Here is a 24,509-nt window from a genome sequence, read left to right as displayed (position 1 = left end):
AGAAAATATACAAAGTCCAATAACAAGGAAAAATATTGTGAGTACAAAGAGGCGGCTTTGCACTCCTTAATATTATGAATACTTTTCATCTATGCAATTATTTTTCCTCTTATTTCTATGCAATGAAGCACAATGTGATCCCTGTGCAGGACATTACATTAGGTTAATGCAAAGCACTATTTTGGCATTTCTTACAAAAAATTTCTGTGTGCACACATGACTCTGCTGATTTACCATTAAGTTCAATAACAGAGTTGAAATATATTTTTTTAAGAAAGCACTTCAACTATACTGAAACTGTACAAACAGCTATGAATGGATATATAGCTATGGGTCAGACTGATGGATCTCTGCACATACCCGGAAAAATCACTAAGGAGCACCTTGAAGCTCACCTCTGTCTATTAACATGGAGACTTGTTAAAAATGTGACTTCTAAAGTAATAAATGTAAAATGGACCCACACAAATAAAAACACTGCGCTTCAACATCAATTTTAAGGAAAAATGTGTATTTTCTAAACTGCCCCTCCAACTTGAAGGACCCCAAGTTCAAACTGTGCCCACCAGACATTCCGCCACTTCTTTGTTTTTAAACAGCACATTTACTTTGGACAGAAAAGGGAGAAAACAGCCATAAAGTTCCCACTGTTATGAAAAACAGAAACAATTGCTAGAGTTACAAGCTCCTCACAGACTGAGCCAGATGATGAACAGCTCTGGGTCTCTACTTTCTTGTATGCAGTTAACTCAAATTTAAAAAATGCAACAGTAACACTGCCGTGGCCATAAAACCTGATGCTTACAGAAACTGTTATTTGCCGAAAGGAACCTTTGCTGTGGCAGCTGTCACACCACCAGCGTTCAAAACCCCTTTACCTTCAGCTTATTTTGCTCACAACTGCCTGGGTTACGTGCCCTTCATACACAGAGCATATGAAAACTATAAACATGTCACCACAGACTGCACAGCAGACCACCTGAATAAGCCACTCAAATACAAATCAGCCTAATTATACAGTTTGGTTTCCAAACGTTAATATCACTTCTCATTCCACAGTTCCATTACTCTCAGTCTTTAATGAAAACAGGCACGGTCATAAAACTGGTCTGAAAACAAATAGTATTTGAGGGCTCTCAGTTTGCTGATGGATTCCCAGAGCCTGGTGGGTGCTTGGTAGTGCCAGCTTTTTTCCCCACTGAATCAAAGATGTTCACTTCTCTTCAAGCCCACCTAAAGCCCAAAAACATTAAACCTGATGTCACCATGTACACCACATTCAGACAATGTTCTCCATCACACTTACCTCTATCCTATGACATACAAGATTATTCGGTTTCCTTACCCATTAACTGAGCTCTCTTTTGTCTTCAGTGTTCTTTAGTATTTGATCAAACCAGGCTTGAATTAAGGATGCAGATCCAGACATGCTGTATCATGAAATAAATTAAGAATAACGCTGTTGACCTGCCGCTGTGTAATAAGCAGCTGAGAGTGAGCCCAGCTGGAGCAGCTGCGACTCCCAGGACACCTTTTGCTGCCAGATGTCATGAATCTTAAAGAGGAAGAATTATCTTTTCCCTTCTCTGCTTTGAAGCAAGCTGAGAGTCTGGCTCAAGGAAAAACTCAGTCACACAGACAAGTTGTAACTGGGTTCCCTGCTCCTTACTCCAGAAATGTACTGAGATAGTGCAAGGAGCTGTGAGGAAAGGCCAGATCTCCCAAAAATCCTTCAACCTGGGGATGTGCAAGCTCAGAACCAACTGCAAGTGCCCCAGCTCTCTCTCTATCAGGAGCAGCAGAGTACTGCACACAGCTGCCAGGCACCTTAGAACACAGCATGGAGCTCTCAGCAGCTTCTGCCTGACCTTTTCGTACAGAGCTTTGTAAAACACCTTTGAAAACTTACTCAGGCAGGACAGCTATATTTGTAACATAATTTTGACAACAACAACAACACAGAGACTGAGCATTTTACTCAGTCTGCTAGGAGAGAAAAATCCTTGATAAAGGCGCTGCTTCATAAATAATGTCTGTCACGTCCACAGTCCCCATACAGAATGCTGTCATCTATAGTGCGTGGGCAGAGAGCGTAGGAAATTTGTGAGAAACAAACAGTGAATCACCAATTATTCTGATGGCAGCTCTGCCCTGTGTGGCTTTTCACCAAGTCATTCTTCAGAGTGACAAGTTTGTTTGTCGGCTGGCACGGCCTAGCGCTTCATCAGATTGCACACAGAGCCACAGGCTAGAGTTCACGGCAGAGGCAAGAGAGATTATGTAGTGTAACTTTTTGCATTTTTTTTTCCTCCAAATATTTGCCCAGATGTTTTGTCCACCTCTAAATCAGCAGGCTGAAGAGCTGCCCACCAGCCAGGTTATGAAAGCCCCAGCTCAGAAACTCAGTCACTCCTGGGTTGACATCCTGGCCATTAGCCTGGTTCCTGATAGCACCGAACTTGGACATCAGCTGTCCCTAATTCTGGAGTCTCATGGAAGCCTAGGGAAATCAATGCAGGGGCCTCAGCATTTCAGCGTCTCTTAGATCTTATGTCAAATCCTCAAATTATGCAGCTCCTCACCTCCATTTCCAGCCTTTTTCCACACTGCTGCCCAGGGCTGAGAGGTGCCAAGACCAGCTGGTGTGCTGCACATTAGGCATCAAACCACACAAGATTTCCAAGGCAAAAAAGCTGTCTTATCTGCAGAGAGAGCTGAATAACCTCAGCAAAGTACTGTCACTGACCGTTGAGATGCTGCAGCCAAAGAGCAGTGTCCTGCTAGACCTCTCATAGATATGCTATAAATTTGTAGTCCTTGCAATCTTTCCTCAAAAATAAGTTTCTTTAGCCCACATATCCCTTGTGCCAATATTCTTTGAGTTTCCTTAACGAGCAAAACTCTGCTATTTATGTAACTGGAAATGGGGTTTTGCTCCTTCTTGAGCCTGGCCCACTCAAACTATGAGATGAAGGAACTCCCATTTCCAGCTCTGCACAGCAGCTGCCCTGCAAACAAAGCATCTAAAATTCACCAACCTTTCTTGGTGGCCTGCATAAAGATAAAACTTAATGTCTGTGAAGTACTGAGATAGCCTGTCCCTCTTTTACTTCTGAGCTCCAGAGATGGGTTTTTTTTCCTTTATCTTAGATTTTTAAAAAGTGAAACAATATTGGAACCATAGGTACAAATTCATATTTATTGAAAATAGAGGTTTACAGAGTTTACTTCTTCGAAATTGAATTCTGCTTTGAACCTGGATTCTTCAGGTTATTCACTATACACTAGAAGTTCTTTGCAGAAAAATCCATGGTGTTTTGGGGCACACTGTCTACACTGTCTAGTTGAACTTATTTGTATATAATTTCTATTAGCTACCAGCACATCTAGGGAGTTATTTTTCCCTTTCAAACTACTTTTTTTCAGTAATGCACAGCTTTATATTTAAAAACAGGCTATCAGAATTAAATGTTATAACACAAAATGTTCACAGCTTATATGAAGAGGTTATATAAAACATACCCTATCAGCAACAAATTGGAAAAAAAAAAATTGTTTTGTTCTTTGGATTAATTTTTTTCCCAGAGCACTCAAAAATATTAATCTTAAAATTTTGCATTGAGCTTGGCATAAACTCTCATGGAAAAATTACATGCTTCTGAGATTGTAACTTTGTCATTCACAGAAAAGGAGTATGGGACTTTTAGTCTGTTTCTTAACTGTGCAAAATTTCAAGGACTCACACTCTGGAGAGGTGCAGGATTAGGAGAACCAAATTAGGAGGCATTGGGAATTCCTCTGGCTGACCTCTTGTTACACCAATGACCAACTGGTCACTGCAGAATAGCTTCCAGGAGACACAGCAGAGCTATTGTGAATAAAATCATACTGGATCTTTGCATTTCCATGAAAAGTAACTGAAAAGTAACTGACTAGTTTAGGCTTTCCTGTATTCATTTTGAACTCTACCATGGAGCCTGAGACATAGACTGAGCATCCACAGTAAAACAATGTTACATGCACTAGGTTCAGATGAAACAGCTCACTCAAAAATAGAAATAAATAAGAGAAGTACAACAACCTCTATTAAATTTACACTTCATATGATCCTAAGACCTGTGAAAATAGAGAAGTGGTTGCAAGTTGCATATGCAAAAAAGGCACTTTAATTATATCTCTGCTGTCTGGTCCAGTAGCCACAACACACCCATCTGCTCCAGACACTCTCTGCCTGTGCCTCACAATCTCTAAAAAGCAGAAAGCAAATAAAAACCAATTAAATATATTTAACTTGGGCTTTTTTATCTCTTGCTTCTAAGTGTTATCCATCACCCAGAAACTGATGACTCCAAAAGAGATGATGTAAGTACTCTGACAAGTTATATTAGACTCTAATAAAAGCACATACATTGAGACAGATGAAGAGAGAACATGCAGCATCATTCCTCTTTCCAGAAAAGGAAAACATCATAAGGAGCTGCAGAGACTGAATGACTGATGGAGAATAGAAAGGCCATCCTGGAGGAACCAAAGCTGGGTTTGCACTGACATGCTGCTGCTATTGCTGTAATTTCCAAGAAGAGTATGCTCTATATTTTCTCAAAGACTTTTAAAAGCAGTCAGACATATTCTGAGTCATTGCAATATCCTGAAAATGCCACTTTACAGCTTTGCTTTTATAAAACCACAGTGCAGATTTTATTTTTAGCACAGCTCCAAATCCAGGTATGACAAACAGCATTAGGTACAGCACATACCACACTGGTCCTTGAAGCACAAGGACAAACTCCCACCTTTGGAGGTGTTCTGACCTGCAGAAACCAGAGCACAGAGAGAACTATGGACTTTACTGATATTTTGGAAAATCTGCACTTGACTTTAAAAAAGAGGGTGCAGGAAGAGTCTTGTCCAGACCTCAGAGGGAGCTGCATGGCCAGGGAGAAGCTCACAGCAGCTCCCCAAATGTGCAACCACAGCTCCAAGTCCTGTTTCAGAAACCAAGCTCAAAGAGACAGGCCTTACTCCCAAAGCTTTTGAAAAGACACGTCTCCATCCACAGTCTCCAAAGGAAAGACTAATATAAACAAACCCAAAGGCCAACTGAAAACCTATTTTTAGATAAATTAAGAGCACAAAAGCTTTCCAATGTCCTCTCCTTACCCCTTCTTCTATTTCTTGTCCTCCCCTCCCCTCATTCCCTGTATGGCCAAGGGGCTGTCTTGTTGACTGTCAATGCTCTCTGCTCCTATTTAAAATTTTTAATGGCAATCTAGCAAGCATCCCCAATCCAATTATTTTAATATGTCTGTGTTAAGCAGTCACAACAGCTCCTCTTACCAACATTATTACTGCAATTAAAATATACAATAGTCAACTCCAAGATCCACATAAGCCTCTTTGAATTTTACCTTTCGTTACTGATTGAGCAAAGTGTTTAGTGAAAAGAGGAGGAGCCAAGAGTGTGGACTTTAAGAGCCAGCATGAAGCTCTTGCAGAAAGAAGGCACGCAGACACAGGAAGTCAAAGAGCTTTCACTGCAGTATCCTTGTAAAACCAACAACTGCCTGCCAGGTTGAGCTTCCTGCTGGATCCCACACGGTTTCTGTACAAAGAACTCCCCATCCCACAGACAAGTAACAGCACTGCATATTGCTTTTAAACTTTTATCAAACTCTGCTCACATCAAAATATCACAGCACTTCAGCTTACTATCAAAGAATTCCAGTAACATATGGGAGAGCAGATTAATTTTGAGGTGCACAGAGTCTAAAGAGTTCTTCTCTGCATTATGCCCTTTAATGAACTAAATAAGATTATTTGATACAGCTCATTAATAATCACAAAGAATACTCAAGGGAAACTCCATCCAAAAGCCCGCATTTTGAAATAAGAGGGATTATATACTTAAGTATCATTGCAAAACGCTTCTAATGGGCTGTGGATGAGTTTTAGTTGATCACCTTAGACACACTCTTTGTTCTCCAGATCCCCAGGGATCTCCTACAGGAACTACTGCACTGGGGGGTGGAATCTGCCTCATACCAACCTCCTTCAGAAGTTACACTCACTTTAATATAAATACACATAGGTACTCACGTAAGTGTCCAGCTCTTCAGAGAAGTCACCCTGCCTCAGCTGTAGTATGACAGTTTTCAATAGCTGAAGTTGTTGCTGTTTGTTCAGAAACAGAGGACGACAGAAAAAAACGGATATAAATAAAACTCTTTAAGAGACTTTACTCAGGTCTGAAGAATTCAACAGCTGCATCCCATTCAAAAAACGGAACAGAATAAATATCCTCAGCTACAAGAATGACTTTCCAGGGGCCAAGCTGAAAATCAGTACATTTCTAGAAGAAGACATTGATTTTAAAGGCATTTGCAACACTTGCACATTTTGTGGCATTTTTACAAGTTAAAATATATTTGTGGTATCTGGTATTGGCTTTAAAGCTTTATCTCCAGGCGGTATGTGAAAGTCTAGGCACATCTCATTGTATGTATTTACATAAGGAATACATAAAACTCCAGCTGTTGCAAAGAGAAGCCTGCAGGTGTACTCTCTGTGCTTTTGGAAAGTGACAACCTTAGAACACTGGATACAAGAGAAGTTTTAGTAAAGATGGATACAGCTAGTCAATAATGCTTCCAGCCGGAAACTGAGGGAATAATAAAAATGAAGCATTTGTTCAATGGATAACTTTGTGTTTATAATTCCACAGAAGGCTACTTCCCTTACACTTCTCTGTTCAAATCACCTACTGAATAAACATTAAACGTGCTTTTCCTCTCTAACTTTTCACACAGCATATGTTACCTGTGTTAGTACTCTTATCATTATTATTATCCATAAATAATTCATTACAGAGTGAACAGGATTATCCTTCATAAATTCCTTAGACTTTGTGAAATTTCACCCCTTCCATTTAACAGAGAAATGAAAGCCAATAATAACAAAAGTGCGGGCTAATTATGGATATTTCAAATGCTGACACATCAGCTGTGGAGCAGACCAGACCTGCAGTGGGACTGCATTCAAAATACCACCATCTCTAACTAGACATTCTCAGCACCACTTCCAACCAGCAGTGAGAAACAGGAACTTTTGGGGAAGCAATTAATTTTGTTTGGCTCACAGAGATAAGGGCAAAGCTCCAGAAATGCCTTTTCCCCCATTTCCTCCCATGCAGGGAATGAGTGCAAGGTGGCCAGCACAGAGGTGTATGTCTACGCTGTGGCTAAACAGCAAACATGCAGTGAATGAATTGAATTTCTCCACTAAATACCTATTACCATTAAATACCCATTAAATATCCATTTTCCCTAGCTGCTGAGTACCACTAAGTCTCCTCAAAGCTCTGACCTGTGCTAGTAAGGCTGCAGATACATGAAGTTGCTTCTCAGTGTCCAGCTCCACAACTGTTTGACAAAACGTGGGGTTTTGTTGCAAACTTGCCAACAAGTTTCCCAAGCCTGAGCATTCCTTCAGCCCCAGCCCCTCCCACAGGTCTCTGAAAGAAGTGGCTTGGGCAGATCAGACTGCCACCACCTTCAAGTTCACTGACCCATCCTAACAGAGCCCAAACCATGCTTCCCACAAAGCTGCAGACCTTGCAGTGTCCATTAAACATCTCAGGGGTATGGTTCATGTCATGCCCAACAGTGAAAATGTCAGCTGCAGATAAACCTGCCATTGCTTAGCTTGTTGTCTGCTGTAATTCCCTGAAGTGCAATTGCCATTTATAGCCATGGGGCTGGGTGGAGCATCCCTGGGAAGAAGGAGATCACAGGCTGCATTCTTCAGCTGCTGCAAGAGGTCTTTTCCCCTAGGAGCTGGGCATATGCTGTGCTATTACAGAACAAAACAGTTGGTCACAGTTTTCAATCATAACTTCTACTGGCTTTCAACTAATTTGGTGCCAACCTCTGAAAGAATGGTTTCCAGAAGCACAAAATTTCACCCTGAAAATTGCCCCAATGAGTTCTGTTACTAAGGATGTGACCTCCCACAAAAATGAACAGCAGTACAGAGAATAAAATACCAGATGAAACAATAATATACTCATCACAAGTTCTGATGCATTGTGGCTATGTAACTAACAGCAAGTACTAAAAACCAATATAAATCAATGATCCTTTAAGCTCCTTGCCTTTTACTGTCTTCACTCAAAAATCCCACCCATAGCCTTCAACAGGAAAAAGTCAAAGCTCTTTGCAGTGCATTAGGGACTTGGCTATTGCTAGTCTGTCAAATACAGGAGGCATTCAGGTTACACTGGACTGCAGAGAGTAGCAGAGAGAAGTGTAAAGAGCAGAGAATCCACATATTGCAATGACACAGTTAATACTGTCCTCCTCCCTCATCTTTTCCAAAGGGCTAAAACTGCCCTCTATCTGAAAGCAAATCAGAAAACAATAGCACAAATTCCATCCATAGTTCACACTTCCAAGAAGACTGTTTAAAAGAAAATAATCTCCTAAATTGCTTTCCAAAAAAAACTCAATTTTTCTGTGAGTTAAAAAGTACAAAAGAAAATTCTCAAATTTACTGATGATGGGAAAGAGCACTGCAGTTAGAACGCTGTTTTCTTGTAGAAAACTGAAATAACATTTTTTTCCAGATTTCCACAGAGATGTTCAGTGGAAAAATGCCCAGTATCTTAAAACATTTCTCTCTGGAAATTAATTTCACTCTTTCCTTCCCATACAATCTTTTATCAGTGTGCAGAAAATCACACAATAAAACAATATACAGCCTTTGAAAGCACATTGAAATAATAATTTCTGATATCTGAAATGTTGAGCTGTGAGTTTTTATACAGTATTCCAAATCAATGAAGATTTTCTACCAGCCTAAAAAGTCTCTGGTTGTTTCTTTAAATAGTTTCCTACCATTGCACCTGAACAGAATCAAGAAGTATTCTTTGGGTCAGTTTTTTTATACAAATAGGTGCATAAAAAAGAGAAGTGAACTCCTTCATCAAAAACTTAAACTCTAGAGTAAGAGACCAAGATGCCAACTATTAGAGCATGACTGCACATCTCAGGTTCTCATTTATTTTCAATTATTCTGATAATTACAGAAGTAATTCTAAGAATCATCCATCATCCTGATGAAGACACTTTTGCAAAATGTGCCTACTTGTTTTACTGTAATATGGGTGAGAGGGTAAGAATAATTTCAGACGTGCAAGATGAACAGTTTTTTTAAACCTTAGATTACCCAGACAAAAACTCTCAGAAAATTATGAGAGGAACAGGGCATGAGATGGTAGAATGAAGAGGGAAGAGTCACTGACCCAGTTCATTTTGACCTCAGCTGGAAAAGAGAGCAGGGACACATTCCAGAAGAGGTAATAATTTCAATCATAGCACCTCACACAACCAGTTTGAGATTGTCTCTCCCTTTGCAATAGGAACTGATAGGTGGTAAGTGTTACTGAGTCAGGCAGACATCCCACCACCTTGCTGCTGTCCCTGCATGATTCAAGAGGCTCCTGCCCAGGGGAGAGCTGACAGAGGTGGGGCTGCAGCCACAGCTGTCCTTCCCCTAAAAGCTCAGTGTCCATGTCCTGTCCCCTAAAAGCACTCACCTCCACCATGGGGACTCAGCCATGAGTGGAGGGGAAGGTCCTGAAGGCACACAGGCAATCTCAGCTGGCACCACTTCAGGTTTCTAACCATGTTGCCTTAAGTTTTAGCTTTCGTATTTTTCATATTCTGTGTTGCCTAGGTGTAGTTTTGAGCTTCATATTTAGTGAGCTCTTTTCACAGAGTAGGTAGACAAAACAATTCCTTTTCCAGCTTGATACCAAGGACAACTGTAACACGTTTCAGGCCCAAAAGCATAAACAACATTGGACTGAAGAGAGAAAACAAGAGGGATGGGACTTCATAACCTGAAACAGTGATTGGAAAATTAATCCTCATATGCAGATGGACCAAAACTTATAAAAATTTGAGACCTCATGACCAGTTGTCCATTTTGTGACCATTTAGATCCATCTTGGGTGTAGCCCTGGCCAGGCTCTTGTACTGCCCAAGGTATATCCTTTAAGGCTTTTCAGTAAATACATAATTTATTCTTAGCTCTGTCTAGTCTGTGTTCTATAGGTCAGCCTTCTCACAGCATCAGTTCACCCATTTTTCTTCAGTGTTTTTCTCTAGTCCTACTGCTCTGTGGTAACTACTCCCTCTCCTGCCTTTCAGCCCTGCAGGACTACCACAAAAGGAAAACAACTGCTGCACAATACAAAGGCAAATGACAAACTAAGCAGCTCTTAACATCACAAAAGAATACAGCAATAAATCAGAGGGATGAGGAGGGAAAAGGACTGTCATTTATCTTCTGCTTAATACCTCCCCTGTATTACAGCACATACAGTATTTTAGAAAGCAGTATGATTTTAAAGATAATTACCCCTTGTAAACTGTATTCCCTTTTCACCCACCTGTGATGAATTATCTGAGGCAACTCTAGAGAATGGCAATCCAAGCTGCATCCCACTGGACAGGCTGCACCCCAAGGGATGATTCTGTCCTGCTCCCTAACCCTTCTGTCACCAAATAGCATAGTCTCTCACAGACAACTATTCTGCTGTATAATGAAGCCCTGGGCTGGCCATACAGACTCATTCTAGACAGCATCCAGGATTGCCTTTGCAATGCCTAAAATGAAAAAAAATACGTATTTAAAAAATGTATTTGCCCTTATTAAAACATGATGCAAAAAAAGCATTTGAATGTCTATTGATCTGTGTACCTACAGATGCTTAGATTTATATTATGCTGGTATAAAATCAGAAAATGCTTGAAATAAATACAGGACTTTTTTTTCTTAACAAAATGCTTGAAAGAGCGCTTTGTAGTACACTGCTGTTGAAGAAAACATTATTAATCAGGATGTTACCTCATGTTTTTATTTGAGTATCTTGTTTCATAATTTAGGATCCGTATTTTAAATATAAAAAAATATACTGAATGTTTGTACCCGCTGACCTTACAACCAGATTTGCTCATTCCAGTTTGAATTAATAAGGCTACTAAATCACATTTGTCCTCATGTAAACAGTCACAGTCTGCTGCTTCACTCTTGGTCACATTACACACTTTCTCAGAGACTTTTTTTATATGAAAGGCATCTTCTGTATAAAGACATACCTTCCAGATAGATGATAAACTCCAAACTGCAGACATTTACCTTGCCAATAGCACTGTGTTGCTAACGCCAAGGATGGAGAATTTATTGGCTCTGCTGACAGCCACCATGGATTTTAAAACTCCACAAGCCAAGAAACATTCATCTAAGCCATCATGTGGGTTTTGTGCTGTGCTGGACCTAGACCTGTTTTCTAAATCTTGGACTCTGCCTCACCAGTAAAACAACCCCAGGGAAACCAGTGCAAAACACAGATACAGCTGGAGCCCTGCAGAAGCTGTAAGGATTCAACATAAAATGTGGAAGCAGATATGTGAGTGTCTGCGTTACAGATATGGGTATGCATGCATCACCAGTTGAAGAGAAAAATACATTTAGAACAATTCATTAACAAAATGGTGATAACAGAATGAGAACACTCAGTTGTTCCAGGTTAAAGAAGCAGGGGGAAAAAAAAAAGGCTATTCCAAGGAGGAAGACCTTATATCTTTCTCCTGTGACCCTGATTTCACACCCAGGCTGAATTACTGTATGCCTCTAGGTGTGCTTGGGCAGCCTACAAAATTCTCACTGTGCCTTGCTAATGCACTAGCAAACACATCTGAACAACAAAAACCCCACCTACCAAAACCTGTAATATGCTGTAACAAGTTTTAATTTGCTGTATATTTAACAAGTTTCCATACAAAGGTACCAGCAGGGCCTGAGCATAAAGACAGAGATGCAGATTACAGCTTACATGGTCCTTTATAAGATTTTTTTCCAGTGGGTTAAGAGGTAACCTCATCTTCTTTATTCTACTGTGATAGTGAATATTCCTGCCTATTCTGTTTGTATGGCATCATGCTCTGAAAATTTTGGAGGTTTCTAAGTGCTGGTAGAGACAGACCCCACTGTTGAAGAAGTAGGCTTTAGTCACGGGGTTGTCACTGCCATGCCAACCCTGACTGGAGAGCAGGCACAGCTTCATGTACATCAATGACAAAAGCTTATATTTTATAAATAGTAATCAGAAAGCATGTGACCCTCAGGGCTGTCCCTACACTTAGAGGAACACGGTGTACTGCAATTATTACCTGTGTTAGCACTGCTAACTTGGAGCTATGGAAAGACACGACTTGCTAGCTCCTAAAGAGGATCAAAAAGAATGTATTTGCAAAGTGTTTTGCCAGTCAAAAAGCACATGTGTGGCTGGCTGCCTTAGCTCTACCATCTCCTAAGCTTCAGCAGCCCTGTGATGTTCCCAATACCATGGCTTACCACTGCTGATACGGACAGTAAACAAAAAGGTTCTCACACTCAGGGCTCTGTTGTCCTGCTGGAGAAAACCACAAACCCGTAACTGAAGATTGAAATGTATATTCACAAACTACACGTGTCTGCACTCATGCAGTGACCCAGCTGGCAGGGAACAGCCTTAATCCATGCTATAAAACTGCCTCCCCCTGCAGAGTGGCCATGTCCAAATGGTCTGTCAAAAATACCTCCTGGCCTATGCTTGCTCTGTGCAGTGATGGTGCAGATGATCAAGTCCCAGCACCAGAGGAAGCTCTCTGACAATCTCTGTGTAGCCATGGCCCAAGAGAGCAGAGCAGGAGAGAGGCAGGCATGGCATTGAGGTATCTCTAAGAAAGTTACTGATGCTCTGCAATCAAGTGAGAAGACCTGAAGCAGAACTGGCACGACTAAAACAAAGTGGCATAGAGAGAGAAGCATCTTCTTGGCTTAATTCTGCTTTCATGGTGATACTAGAGCTGTGCTGCCTATTGCCTCACCTTCAGCATGCACACGAAAAAGAGAAAGAGTTTCTGGCCTGTGACTGAGCAGGTCAGTTCTTCCAAACTACACAAAAGAAGTAACACTACATTTTATGGCTTATTTTTGCTGCCCAAGCTTTGTGAAATACGGCAAGAGTGAACTTGTGTGTATGCTCTACAGTTCTAACTTCCAACAAAAAATAACTTATATTTCTCCTTAATATCAGTGCTATACAGTAATTAACATTTTACCCACATCAGGACATCTTTCCAAGGTACTCTCAGTCCTACTGATATGGTCATACTACCCTTAAACTGGCTCCAAGATTCACCCAGCCTTCACAGCTAGGTTACGGTCAAATGCCAGAAGACCTGAGGTATCCCAAGGCAGTGATCCCAAGGGGGATTCATACAACTGATACCATTCAATGCTGTTTTCTTACAAAGCAGACATTGGGACTGCTTCTCCGAAATGACACAGGAAGTTGTACACTCCAGCTAACAAAGCTGAAGCTACCAGTACTATTTACAGACAGTAGCAAGTACTTCTTTTACCTACGTGCCAGCACACACCAGTCAGTGGAATTGCATGTCCAAGCACTTACGCACAAGACTACTTGTTTTTTTTCTATGACAGCCAAATCAGTAAATCTCTGAAAATACAAAGGATACTTCTCCTTTGGCTACTCTGTTGTATTTGACTTGCTGTTGGCAGTCTTTAGCTCTGCAAGAGCATGGTAACAGTGCTGTCCTCACTGCACAATTTAAACCAGAACTGTCAGCTCAGTATATTTTTTCTATCTTCACTCCTGCACAATTCTCCTGATTCCAGAACAAGAACAAACCAAAAACCCCGTGAAGGACTTGTTCTGACACAAGGGGTTCCCTGATGGCTGCAGTATCCCAGTAAGTAAGAGGAGATTGCACTGTTTCCAAGTCCCTCTCTCCTGGTTCTTCTGGGACAAGAGAACAGTTTAACATTTTCCTCAACTTTTGAAAGGCAAATGAAAAAAATACGAGACCTAGAATTACCAAATACATTTTTCCTACCTTAAGGCTAAGAAGGAGCTGTTGCAGCCTATTTAATCTTTTTCCTTTAGCCCAGAGAAAACTACCTTTCCAAAGGAAAGGAGCTATTCCCCTCACTCGTTGGCAGAAGGGGATCCCATTACTCCCTGAAAAGCAATAGCAGAAGGGATATTCTCATCTCCACAATAAAACACTTAACAGGCTCTGTGTAAGTTGTGCAGAGCAGGAAGCTGAGGCTGCATAAGGATTTTCGATACAGGTTGATTGCACCAGCAGAAAAGGTATTTGTCATTTTCTGTTCAGTTAATGCTGAGCATTTTATGCCAGCTAATGACTATACAATCAAACCACTGTTCAATTCCTTCTCCTACTTAATGCAAAACATTAACATTACCTTCTAATTAAAGAATTCTCACAGGATATGAAAATTTTATGCCACAGAAAGTATTAGAGTTGTTTTACACTACTATTGCATTTTATTTTTTGTTGTGTGAAAAAACATCAGATCTTCTGTACCTTACTCAGCATTTCTGCAATGTTCTTCATTACTGAGACTTAAATAATAAATAAATAATAACATAAATATATAAATAATAACATTGAAAGCTTGAATAATATAATAAATTTTTTTAAAATTACTTTAAAATTTAGTGTATTAGCCTAACTTTCATCACCATGAATATCCTGAATATTTTTGTCCTGAAACTTCACATCAGGACATCAGAAACACTATGTCTGGCTCACAAAATACTTATCTAAATACCTAAGAAGTCAGGAGCTTTATACATAAAAACTGAAATTTTGTTTCCTTAAATTATTTCTGAATATTATCAAACCACAGACTTAAGCTTATTTTCATGAACTGATGTAGCACTACTAGCACAGAACATGACCTAAATTGGCTTATTGCAAGAAGAGCAAAATACCTTACTTCTCTTCAACTCCCAGCTGTGACAATGTGAATGATGGATGACCTCAAAGCCTTATTTGTAAAGGCATGAAGTCATTAAGTGCTGGGAAATGGAAAGCCCTTCAGAATGTGATCCAAATGCAGACATTCTCCCATCCACTCTTCTTCTCCCTACAGAGCTTCCCTGTAGGGAGCTCTGGGTGCTCACTCTCTGGGTAAGGCATGGGTGACAGTCCTGTGACTGCTTAAAACTACCTGCAAATAGATACAAATCCTCTTCCTCCTCCAATACTGAATCTTGAAGCTGCGAAATCTTTTTGTTGGAAACCTATTATTTCTTAAAACTATGAGAATGGGACAAATTCCTGCTGTGGAAATATCAACTCCACCCAGATTCTTAGCCCTGCTCATAGCAGCACATTGAAGGCGTGACCTCCTTAACTTTGATGCACACTTCTGAGTAGAGGTCACTTCAGCTAATACTTTTAGCAAGACAAATGCAGCACACCATTATAATAACAAACGCTATGAGAATTTGGCACAAAATGCTATGATCTGTGAGCTAAGTTCCATTATGATAGATAATAGAGCCAGGAAAAGGAGAAAAAAAATATTAACTCTAGAGATGGAGTGGTCAAGGCAGCTCTTAAGTAAATGTTTTTATCAGTTTTTTTTAAAGTCTTCTGTGAGGTTTCTAAAGAAAAAAAAAGCCTAAACCCAACCCCCAGAAAATCTTGAGAGCAAAAACCCAACACAGCAAGAAGAGATCATGCACAGCTACCAAATATTTTTGCAGATTCTCCATTTGCTAAAGCTTATTGTTGTTTTTTTAAGGCTATGACTGCTCCCACATTCCTGTCTCAGAATCTACTAAAGCTGTGCTGTTGGCAAGTATTACTACATTACTTTTAAATGACATTTAGTCCTTTTGCTCTTGGTACTCATGAACAGGGCTTCAAAATTAAAGGGAACTGCCCTCAGAGATTGCAAAAACAACAAAGACCAAAACCAAAAAAAGTCCGAACATTTACATTCTGTCTTAAGATAAATTCCAAAGTCCAATTTTATCACCAGTTTGCTGTTCTCACTAAATTCTTAATGAATGGAGTTTCCAAACTGACTACAGAAAATCTGTCCTTGATATCTACAGATTGTTTATTTTAATTCAGATGCTAATATATGACCATTGTTTTCTTCCGAGAATAACAAGCAAAGCAGAATTTTTTTCACCCTCTTGTTACAGACACTAAAATTTGAGAAAGACAAAGGGATGAATGTTGACAACTTGCTTGGTGCAACATACTCCAGGGAGTAACAGTCACATCGTGCCTACAACAGCAATTCAGTGTTCTTAAGCTTCACAGCGAGTACTCCTCCTACTTTCAGATGCAACATCAACCACACTTACACGAAACTATAAAGTGAAAATTCTGAATGGAAGAATAAAGCTGGTCTGTTCGCAAAGCACTCTGCCTGGAATTTAGCAGACCTCTTGGGAATGAAGGCCTTGTCTGCTCCACGAGTGCCGCTGGCTGGGGAAGGTGGAAGCCCTGGTGCTGAGAGCTGTCGTGGTGCAGGGAAGGTCCCCTTCAGATCAAGGACCCTTCCAAACCCCCGGGGCTCCTCAAGGCAGCGAGTGCAGATGGCCAGTTCAGCAGTGGCCAGGGAGATGGAGGAGAGCCACAGCACAGCAGCACACACACACACACACACACACAGACACACACAGACACACACAGACACACACACACACACAGACACACACACACACACACACAGACACACACACACACACACACACACACAGACACACACACACACACAGAGACAGACACATAGACACACACACACACAGACACACACACACACACACACAGACACACAGAAACAGACACACACACACAGTCACACACACACACAGAGACAGACACACAGACACACACACACACACAGACACACACACAGACACAAACACACACACACACAGACACACAGACACAGACACACACACACACAGACAGACACACACACACAGACACACACACAGACACACACAGAGTCACACACACACACAGACACACACACACAGACACACACAGACACACACACACAGACACACACACACACACACACAGACACACACACACACACAGACACACACACAGACACACACAGACACACAGACACAGACACACACACACACAGAGTCACACACACACACAGACACACACACACACACAAAAACACACACACACACACACAGACACACACACACACACACACACAGACACACACACACACACACACACACACACACACACACACACACACACGTGCCCTGGAGGTGTAGGGGAGACACCCACCTTGGTCTCACAGGGAACACATGGCATTTACCAGCCCTGTGCCATCACTGCTTTCAGAAACTTCAAACTTTTCCCAAACTTCACATGAACAGCACACGGTAAAGATTAGTCCTGCAAAAGCAAACTCGATCTCCTGATACCTGGAATGGCAAGATGTAACAGAATTGGCAGCCATTCCAGGCCAAAGGGCAAGATTTCTTTCCCAAATTCCTGCAATCTTTTTAATCTTTCCACAGAAATGATGCAGAGATAGCAACGTTGTTTTGACTGAAAATGCTTCGTGTAAAAATAAGCTCCTAATGACTTCAGACCAAAGGCAAATTTGCCAGTCAACAAAACATTTAAGTACATGCTTAGTTTGAGAAGTTTTGCTATCTATTGTATGCAATTATTCTCTTGGATCACAGATGCAGGCTGGGTTTTGTAAGGCTGAGCTATTTTGCAAATCATCTCACTTATCCTGCCATCCTTTGACCTAAAGAGGTGCTCACTGTGTTGACTATAGCGAGGTACAAGACAATTGCCTTATATGTTTAACTGGCAGATGAGAGAGCTCATGCTTGAAAAATCCTACCCTTAGTGGCAGACCAGTAACTCAGTGAGACAAATTCATCACAGCCACATTCGTTACATGAACTCAAAGACTGCCAGCAAGACCCAGGCCAAAAGCTATGTTACTTCACAGTAAATTTACTTCTAACACCAAGGTAAACAAAATGCATCTTACCGTTTCCTTTCCTAGCTACCACCATCCAACACAGCCTTGTTTTATCAATTTCAGCTACAGTGTAAAATATTTCAATCCTCTGGACACACCTGTTCACTTTAAAATGGCTGGCAGCAGGAAGACAGTGATTCATTGAGTTACATCAGTGTCAAACAGCTTCCAGTGATACCAAACCAGGGCACAGCAAAGTGAACCCAACTCACTGGATCTTCAGACAGAGACAATCCATTTTAAAACAAGTTTGGAAGATGAAAACACACCAACTATAAGGAATATTGTCAAGTGTCAGTCCTGGTTTCTCAGCCCAGAAATTTTTTTGAACATGGAAGTTTACACAGTAAATTAAATTCTGAGTTTGCTCTATTTTATGGCAAAGGAATTTGCCTAAAAATAGGAGATGTTCATACATTTATATTCAGGCAATTCCATATTCATAAAAGTCCCTCATATCCTTTAAATGAAAGCGAAAAAAAGTCAAAAATCTTGTCCAGTTTTAGGGAGCTTTTTTTTTTTGCCTTTACCTAATCAGAAAGTTCAGAAGTGTTGAGTATTTGGAAAAGGTTATCTGCGTAAGAGAAAACTTGATCATTACATAAGGAAAAGAAAACTGAAGATTTTGGAAACTATGATATCTGGAGTTTTTTTTCCTGCTTTAGTGTTTTAGCTAGTACAAAAATATTTCCCATTCCTCTAAGACCAGATGGCTTTAAGTTTTAGCCTTGCAGACTGCAGCGGGGAAGTTGAATCAGAATTCGAAACACAGGGTTTTCATTCTCATTAAATGGTAACAGTTTAAAAACTTAGTTTTAGTTCATGAGACCCATAACAAAACATTCAAAATATGTTAAATAGGAGGCTGTGCTCTCTTGGGGAAAAAGACAAAAAAAAGTTTACCATGAAGTCCCATCTGCCCTTTCCCCTGGCAAATTCAGGATTTCTCAAACGTTATGACATTGGCCCAGTGTCTCCATGTAGGCAACTCTCAACTAGAAATTCCTGGCTTCCAGATTCACCTGAAAAGAAATTCTAGTAGACCGTGTCAATTTAAGATCTGCATCTCTGAACTGCCAGAAATAAATCAAACTTTCTAGGTTTTGTCACACCGAGACCTTTTTTTCACAGAATTATTTTACTTAAATTGTTCTGTCTTCTTCCAGCGCTGCTCAGCACCAAAGGGCACTGAAAACCTTCCCTAGAAAATGATGCCATCCTAGGTGTTACACAACTGACTCAGAGCATAGCAGAACGATCACCACAATGCTTGGCTTTGCCATCTGTTCTCAGGGAGGAAGGAAGCAAGTTCCTCGTTCAGGCCTTGTTCCTTGCCTTGCTCAGGCAAGGAAAAATGCTAACCTAACATACCTATGGATTACATTGAATCCTTTTCCTCACTAGATGAAGGAATAACTTCTTTGGCAGGCAGTAACACCTTTGAAATGCTAGCAGAGCTGGTGAGACCTGAAGTGACATTTCAATTTCTACTGATTTTGTCTGTTTACATGAAATCTCCATCACAGACAGACTGGCATTCACTGACTGCCTGTGAATCTGTATATGGAGGCCTATTTCTCCTGTACTAGTGCTTACATTTCTTACACAAAAACACAAATGGCAAACATTTAAAAGTGCTGTGTCAAGACACCTGAAAAATTAAACACCTAAATACCCGCATGGGTTAGAAGAACGCAGAAGAAACTTCTTTCCTGCATGCTCCATAGCTTGAATCCAAACACAAGGGAACACAATGTATGAAGCCATATGCTACATGGACAGATATGACACTATACTGTGAAGTTCAGACTCTTTCCCCTGAAACACTTCACAAGAATAAGCATCTGGCATGTTTCTTCTGTTATCATAGAATCATAAACTGTTTTGGGTTGGACGGAACCTTAAAGATCATCTATTTCCAACCCAAGGGCAGGAATAACTTCCACTTAACCAGACTGCCACACCCAAAATGGCTGTGAACATTTTCAGGGATGGGACATCCACAGCTTCTCTGAGCAAGCGTTTCAGAGCCTCACCACCCTTAAAGGATTTCTAATACCTAATTTCCAATATCTAATTTAAACCCACTTTCTTTCAGTTTAAAGCCATTACCCTTTGTCTTGTCACTATTATGCTTCTATTTTATCTTCCTGCCAATTGAGGAAGAGAGTATATTAACAAAATAGTAAGATCCCCATTTTGGAGAATATAATGGTGTTCTTTTGTGCTTTGAAAAGATGCAGGCCACCAAATCACAGGGAAGACAAAATGTGGTCCAAGACCTTCTATTATATGGTCTAGACAACACTACAGGCACTATCCTCCAGAGCCAATACCTGCCACCAGAGTACATGTGCTAAATTTACAGCAAGAACACAATCCGAGTCTTTCTCAGGCTCTGCATTCATTCAGTGGCTACGATTCAATAGCTGTGGCTGTGCTGCCAACCAACACCCACAGATGCAGAGCCTACCACCTCTCCAACACAGACTCATCATGGCCCTCCAGCAGCAGCTGATGGAAATCTCTGGCTGCATCATTTCCCCAGCAGCACGGCAGCAGCCCAGCCTGCCAACCCAGCTCAGCCTGCACAGCAGCACCTGGCTGAGCAACCAAACTGCCCGAGCAGCCTCAGCATCCTAAAAATCCAGCCGAGCCACCTGGGCCCAGCTTGCAGGGGAATCCCACCTGCCAAGTATGTCATGAACCCAACCATCCTGTCTGCATCTGGAGCCACAGTAGTCCACCAAAAAGAAAATGCAAGAAGCTGCAATAAAAAAGCTTCTCCCTCAAACCCGCCTCCCCTGAGCCAGAGAGTGTGTTAGTTAAATCACTGGATCAGTATCTGTGCAGTCACACTCTTGTCAGGTTGGGATTGGTTTATATCAGTTTAGCTTCTGCCAGACTGGAGCAAAAGATAAAATTTTAAACCAATTTGTAACTTAGCCAGATATCTGATGTGACAGTCATCTCTCTCTGTGGAGCTGTGATATCGATACAGCCTTGAGTTTCTCCAGTCAATACTCATTAATTTCCATGGAATTCCAGAGGAAGAAATGTGTATTAACAAACCATGCAATGCTGTACAAAGGGACAACTACACTTTGCAGGACCTTGCATCCTACAGGAAAATATAAACATAAATATCACAGCCTTTGCAACAGATAGAGTTAATAACGTGTCCTGTTATGTTTAAAAGAAACAAAGTATGCAATATACTCATGCTCACTAAGTGATTCAGAAGGCATGAAGATTATAGGAAGTTGTTACAACAGTGCAACAAGCTTACACAATTTTTAGCTCACTGCTTTTCTCTCCATTTCATACTTTAAGCTCACTAATGCTTTTACTCATGAAAAGGCCAAAGAATTCCATTCTTTCATATCTTTGAACTCATTTCTTATCACCACTGGAAAAGAGACAAAATACAAACCCTATCACCATTGCACCAGAGCTCTCTGTAAGGCTGGTTTTAATTTCATTTTTTCCTTCTCTTTCAGGATTAAAGATTAGGAAACAAGAAAAAAAGAAATCTGAGGCATTTCAGGCATTTTCACTTGCTTTCAGAAATCAATCCATCTCCTGTAGTCAGCACAGCATAGCTCCATTAACCCTCCTCCTCAGGGAGCACTCTAACTAAAAAAAGTAAGTGTGTAAAAAGAAGAGAATAAAAATACTTCCAGAAAAAGCAAACAAACAAATAAACAAAAAACCCAAACCGAGAAACAAACCAACCAACAATTCTTCCATTGAACTTTAGATTTAAAAGATGAGCTTTGGTATATGTTGTACCAAAACCAGCATAGTGATTGAACTGATTAAACACATTATCCTGAAAAATGGTCACACTGGGGTCTGAAAAGCTACAATATACCAAATTATAAAGACTATCTGATAACTTTAATCTGAAAAAAATACTTAAAATACAGATATATTACTTCAAATACATACATAATCCACTCCATATATGAATATCGTGATTGAACTTAACTTTAGACAGTGAGAATGTGACACTGTCACAAAGTACCTTGCACTTCTAATAAAATCAGAGAATTAAATCTCCATAGACTGTTTCTAGTTCTGTTTTTGAAAATTAGACAGTAACATAGGCCATATTCATTCTCTTACTAAGGAGGAAAGAAAAAAACAGGCTTTTTTTTTCCTGAAAGAACAGAACTTAATAAAAATCATTATTAAAACCACCAGCTTCACTAGCTCTGTCACAAGAGAGCCTTGACCATTTATACTTCCGTAAATAGGTACGCTCACACAGGGAGTTATTAACTGTAACATCCTTAAATTAAATTTGACAGATTTATACCATAAAAGTCAGTACCATTCAAGTCACAGTGTCAGTTCCCAGGCTGTATCAGCATCCTCAACAGACATACCTAAGGGAAAAGCAGGAGAGAGGTGTTTGCTACCAATGCAGTGAGGACCATCACTGAGCTGGCTGGGAGCAGATTTATGCCACACTTGTCAAAATTCACTTTCCCAGAGAGCCACTGAAACAATGAAAGAGGCTTCAACCTTTTCAAAAGATCTTGTGGAAGCCAGCACCACACTGCCTGTTGGCCTGCTCTGACAGCAGCAGTGCTGCAGGAGCTCTCCTGGAGAAGGCAGCAGAGCTGGAGATGGGAAAGCAGAGATTCAGCCACCTTCAGTGGTGAGCACTGGCTGCTAAGAAATCCCCACAAGACAGCGAGCACAGGCTGAGCCCAGAGGAGGAACACGAGGCAGGGGCTCCCAGCTCTGCTGCTGCTCACTCACTGCACACTCACCCCTGAGATGCCCACTGAGCCTTGCAGAGACTGTGCTTCCAGTCCCTTAAACTCTTAAATCTCTCACTTCTGCTTTATCCAACAGGAACAAAACCTCTCAGAAGCGACAGGGCTCACCTGTAGTAGCTGCCTCCATGTCAAACTTGTGTTGCTGGCACCAGCCTACACCGCCTGGCTTTAGGTTCAGGCACCAAATTCTGACCCTCTTCAGCATCACTGACAAAAATGCTCCTCAAGGCAGAATCTTTCCTGCTCCCATTTCCTTTATGCATGATGGTAGATTTGCTAAAGATTAGTTCTTATTAGCTAAATTATCAGGGCAGCATCTCCTGAAGCCAAAAGAAAGTCAGAAAATACTACCAAATCTACCTTTTAACCAAAATAGTCTGTATTTTTAGAATGCATGGCCAATTAGAAAAAAAAATAATTTTACTTTTTTCTCTGTTTTAAAAACCAAAGAAATGTAAAAATAACAGCAACCAACTAGAAAGAGAAGGAGGGGGAAAAAAGCTTCACTTGACTCCAAACTAACCATTTGCTTTTCTAATCAAAGTGAAGCCTAACCTTTACATTGTGCTGCCCATACACAGAGAGTTTTATTCTACATATTGGCAATGTCCCCCTGCATGGATGCTTGTTCTAAGAAAGTGCAAATGGTACTGAACATTTTAAAATAACTGTATGGCAAGCGTTGTTATTTAAAAAGAAAATATTTCATACACTACACTGGACATCTTGTAGAACCTCATTATTTTAGATAATTTGTTGGTGTCCATTCCAGCCTTAGGAAGCTACACACAGCTCATCTCAAAGTCCTACAGAGAAGAAACAGGGACAACTGGAAAGGAGCTATTGCAGCACTGGGGATCATGCACTTCAATTCATCTCTAACTCCACCATGTGGGATTGCCCCACCATGTAGTACAACACAAACAGAAGAGTTTAAACCTCTACTTGCTTCCCTTGAATTGGTCCCATATCTGCCTCTGGATCTCAAAGAGCAGCTTACAGCAGTGAATGTGTACACACAAAACACGGGAGGCACAGTTCTCAAGAAGAGAAAAGCAGCAGCAATGGGGCAAGAAAAATGTCCTTTCCAGAAGAGATCACTCAGATAAAAAATTAAAGAAGGCAAAAATAGAGGAAGACAATTTAAAAAAGAAGAGAAAGTATTGGTGAGGGGAATAGTAACAATAAGCAAACTGACAGAACTTTAATATTGATTAAAAATTTACTAACCTTATAGCACAAGTAGGAGCAAGAACACTGAATTCAAGTGGAAGATATTCAGCTTAGTTTGTTCATAGAGCTGATTTGCAAGTTAAGGCTGGATTGATTTGCCTTTATTTGTTTCTGAGAGCCAAAGTGAGACTTTTAGAGAAATGAGAATCAGGAACTGGAATCAGAAAAAGGAACATACAAAATGAGTTCATTTGAATGAGACTGGAAAAACCAGAGGCAACAGCCTTCTGCATGCAGGCATCTGAATGGCAACCAAAATATTGCATATCGACATTTTGAGGGATCTTTGCATCTTCTTACCTATTGGCTTACTATGAGCAGACTTTCAAGGTCAGAAATGACAGCTCAGATCTCACAATCTACTGGGAAGAACAATGGCACATTAACCATTTGCAGTCACAAGAAATGCATATCTCTGAGTCCATGCTTCTGAAAACCTGTCTCCTAAGATAAAAATTTTGCAAGAGCACGTCAGCTCTCAGTTAGATGTCCGTGTATTACCACCAGTGACTTATGACTGTCATTTTTGATTTCAGAAAGGCCCATTTCCAT

At 40.6% G+C, this 24,509-nt stretch overlaps 1 protein-coding gene across 12 annotated transcripts in view; it reads right to left on the bottom strand.

Annotated features, from left to right (window-relative positions):
• Positions 1–24,509, bottom strand: part of ARHGAP6 (Rho GTPase activating protein 6) — a 318,428-nt gene that overhangs the window by 75,506 nt on the left and 218,413 nt on the right. Inside the window, exons 1-2 of one of the 12 annotated variants that reach the window (XM_086880100.1) lie at positions 1,910–1,926; positions 1,346–1,430 (exon numbers count right to left, since the gene is read on the bottom strand). The exons of 7 other annotated variants lie outside the window; for them this stretch is intronic. Coding sequence is in view for 1 of the 5 variants with exons in the window: in XM_086880095.1 (XP_086736221.1) it covers positions 9,593–9,601 (9 nt within the window). In the remaining 4 variants the exon portion in view is untranslated. Of the gene's footprint in view, positions 1–1,345; positions 1,846–1,909; positions 1,927–6,096; positions 6,192–9,592; positions 9,807–23,954; positions 24,096–24,509 lie in introns of those variants that run through there. 4 more of the 12 variants (XM_086880098.1, XM_086880095.1, XM_023918364.2 and 1 more) reach the window with 4 other exon arrangements.

Source organism: Cyanistes caeruleus, chromosome 3 (assembly GCF_971803275.1).
Source record: "Cyanistes caeruleus chromosome 3, bCyaCae1.hap1.1, whole genome shotgun sequence".
Lineage (NCBI taxonomy): Eukaryota > Metazoa > Chordata > Aves > Passeriformes > Paridae > Cyanistes > Cyanistes caeruleus.
Note: the sequence above shows the minus strand (reverse complement) of the source record. Positions and strands in the feature narration are given on the sequence as shown.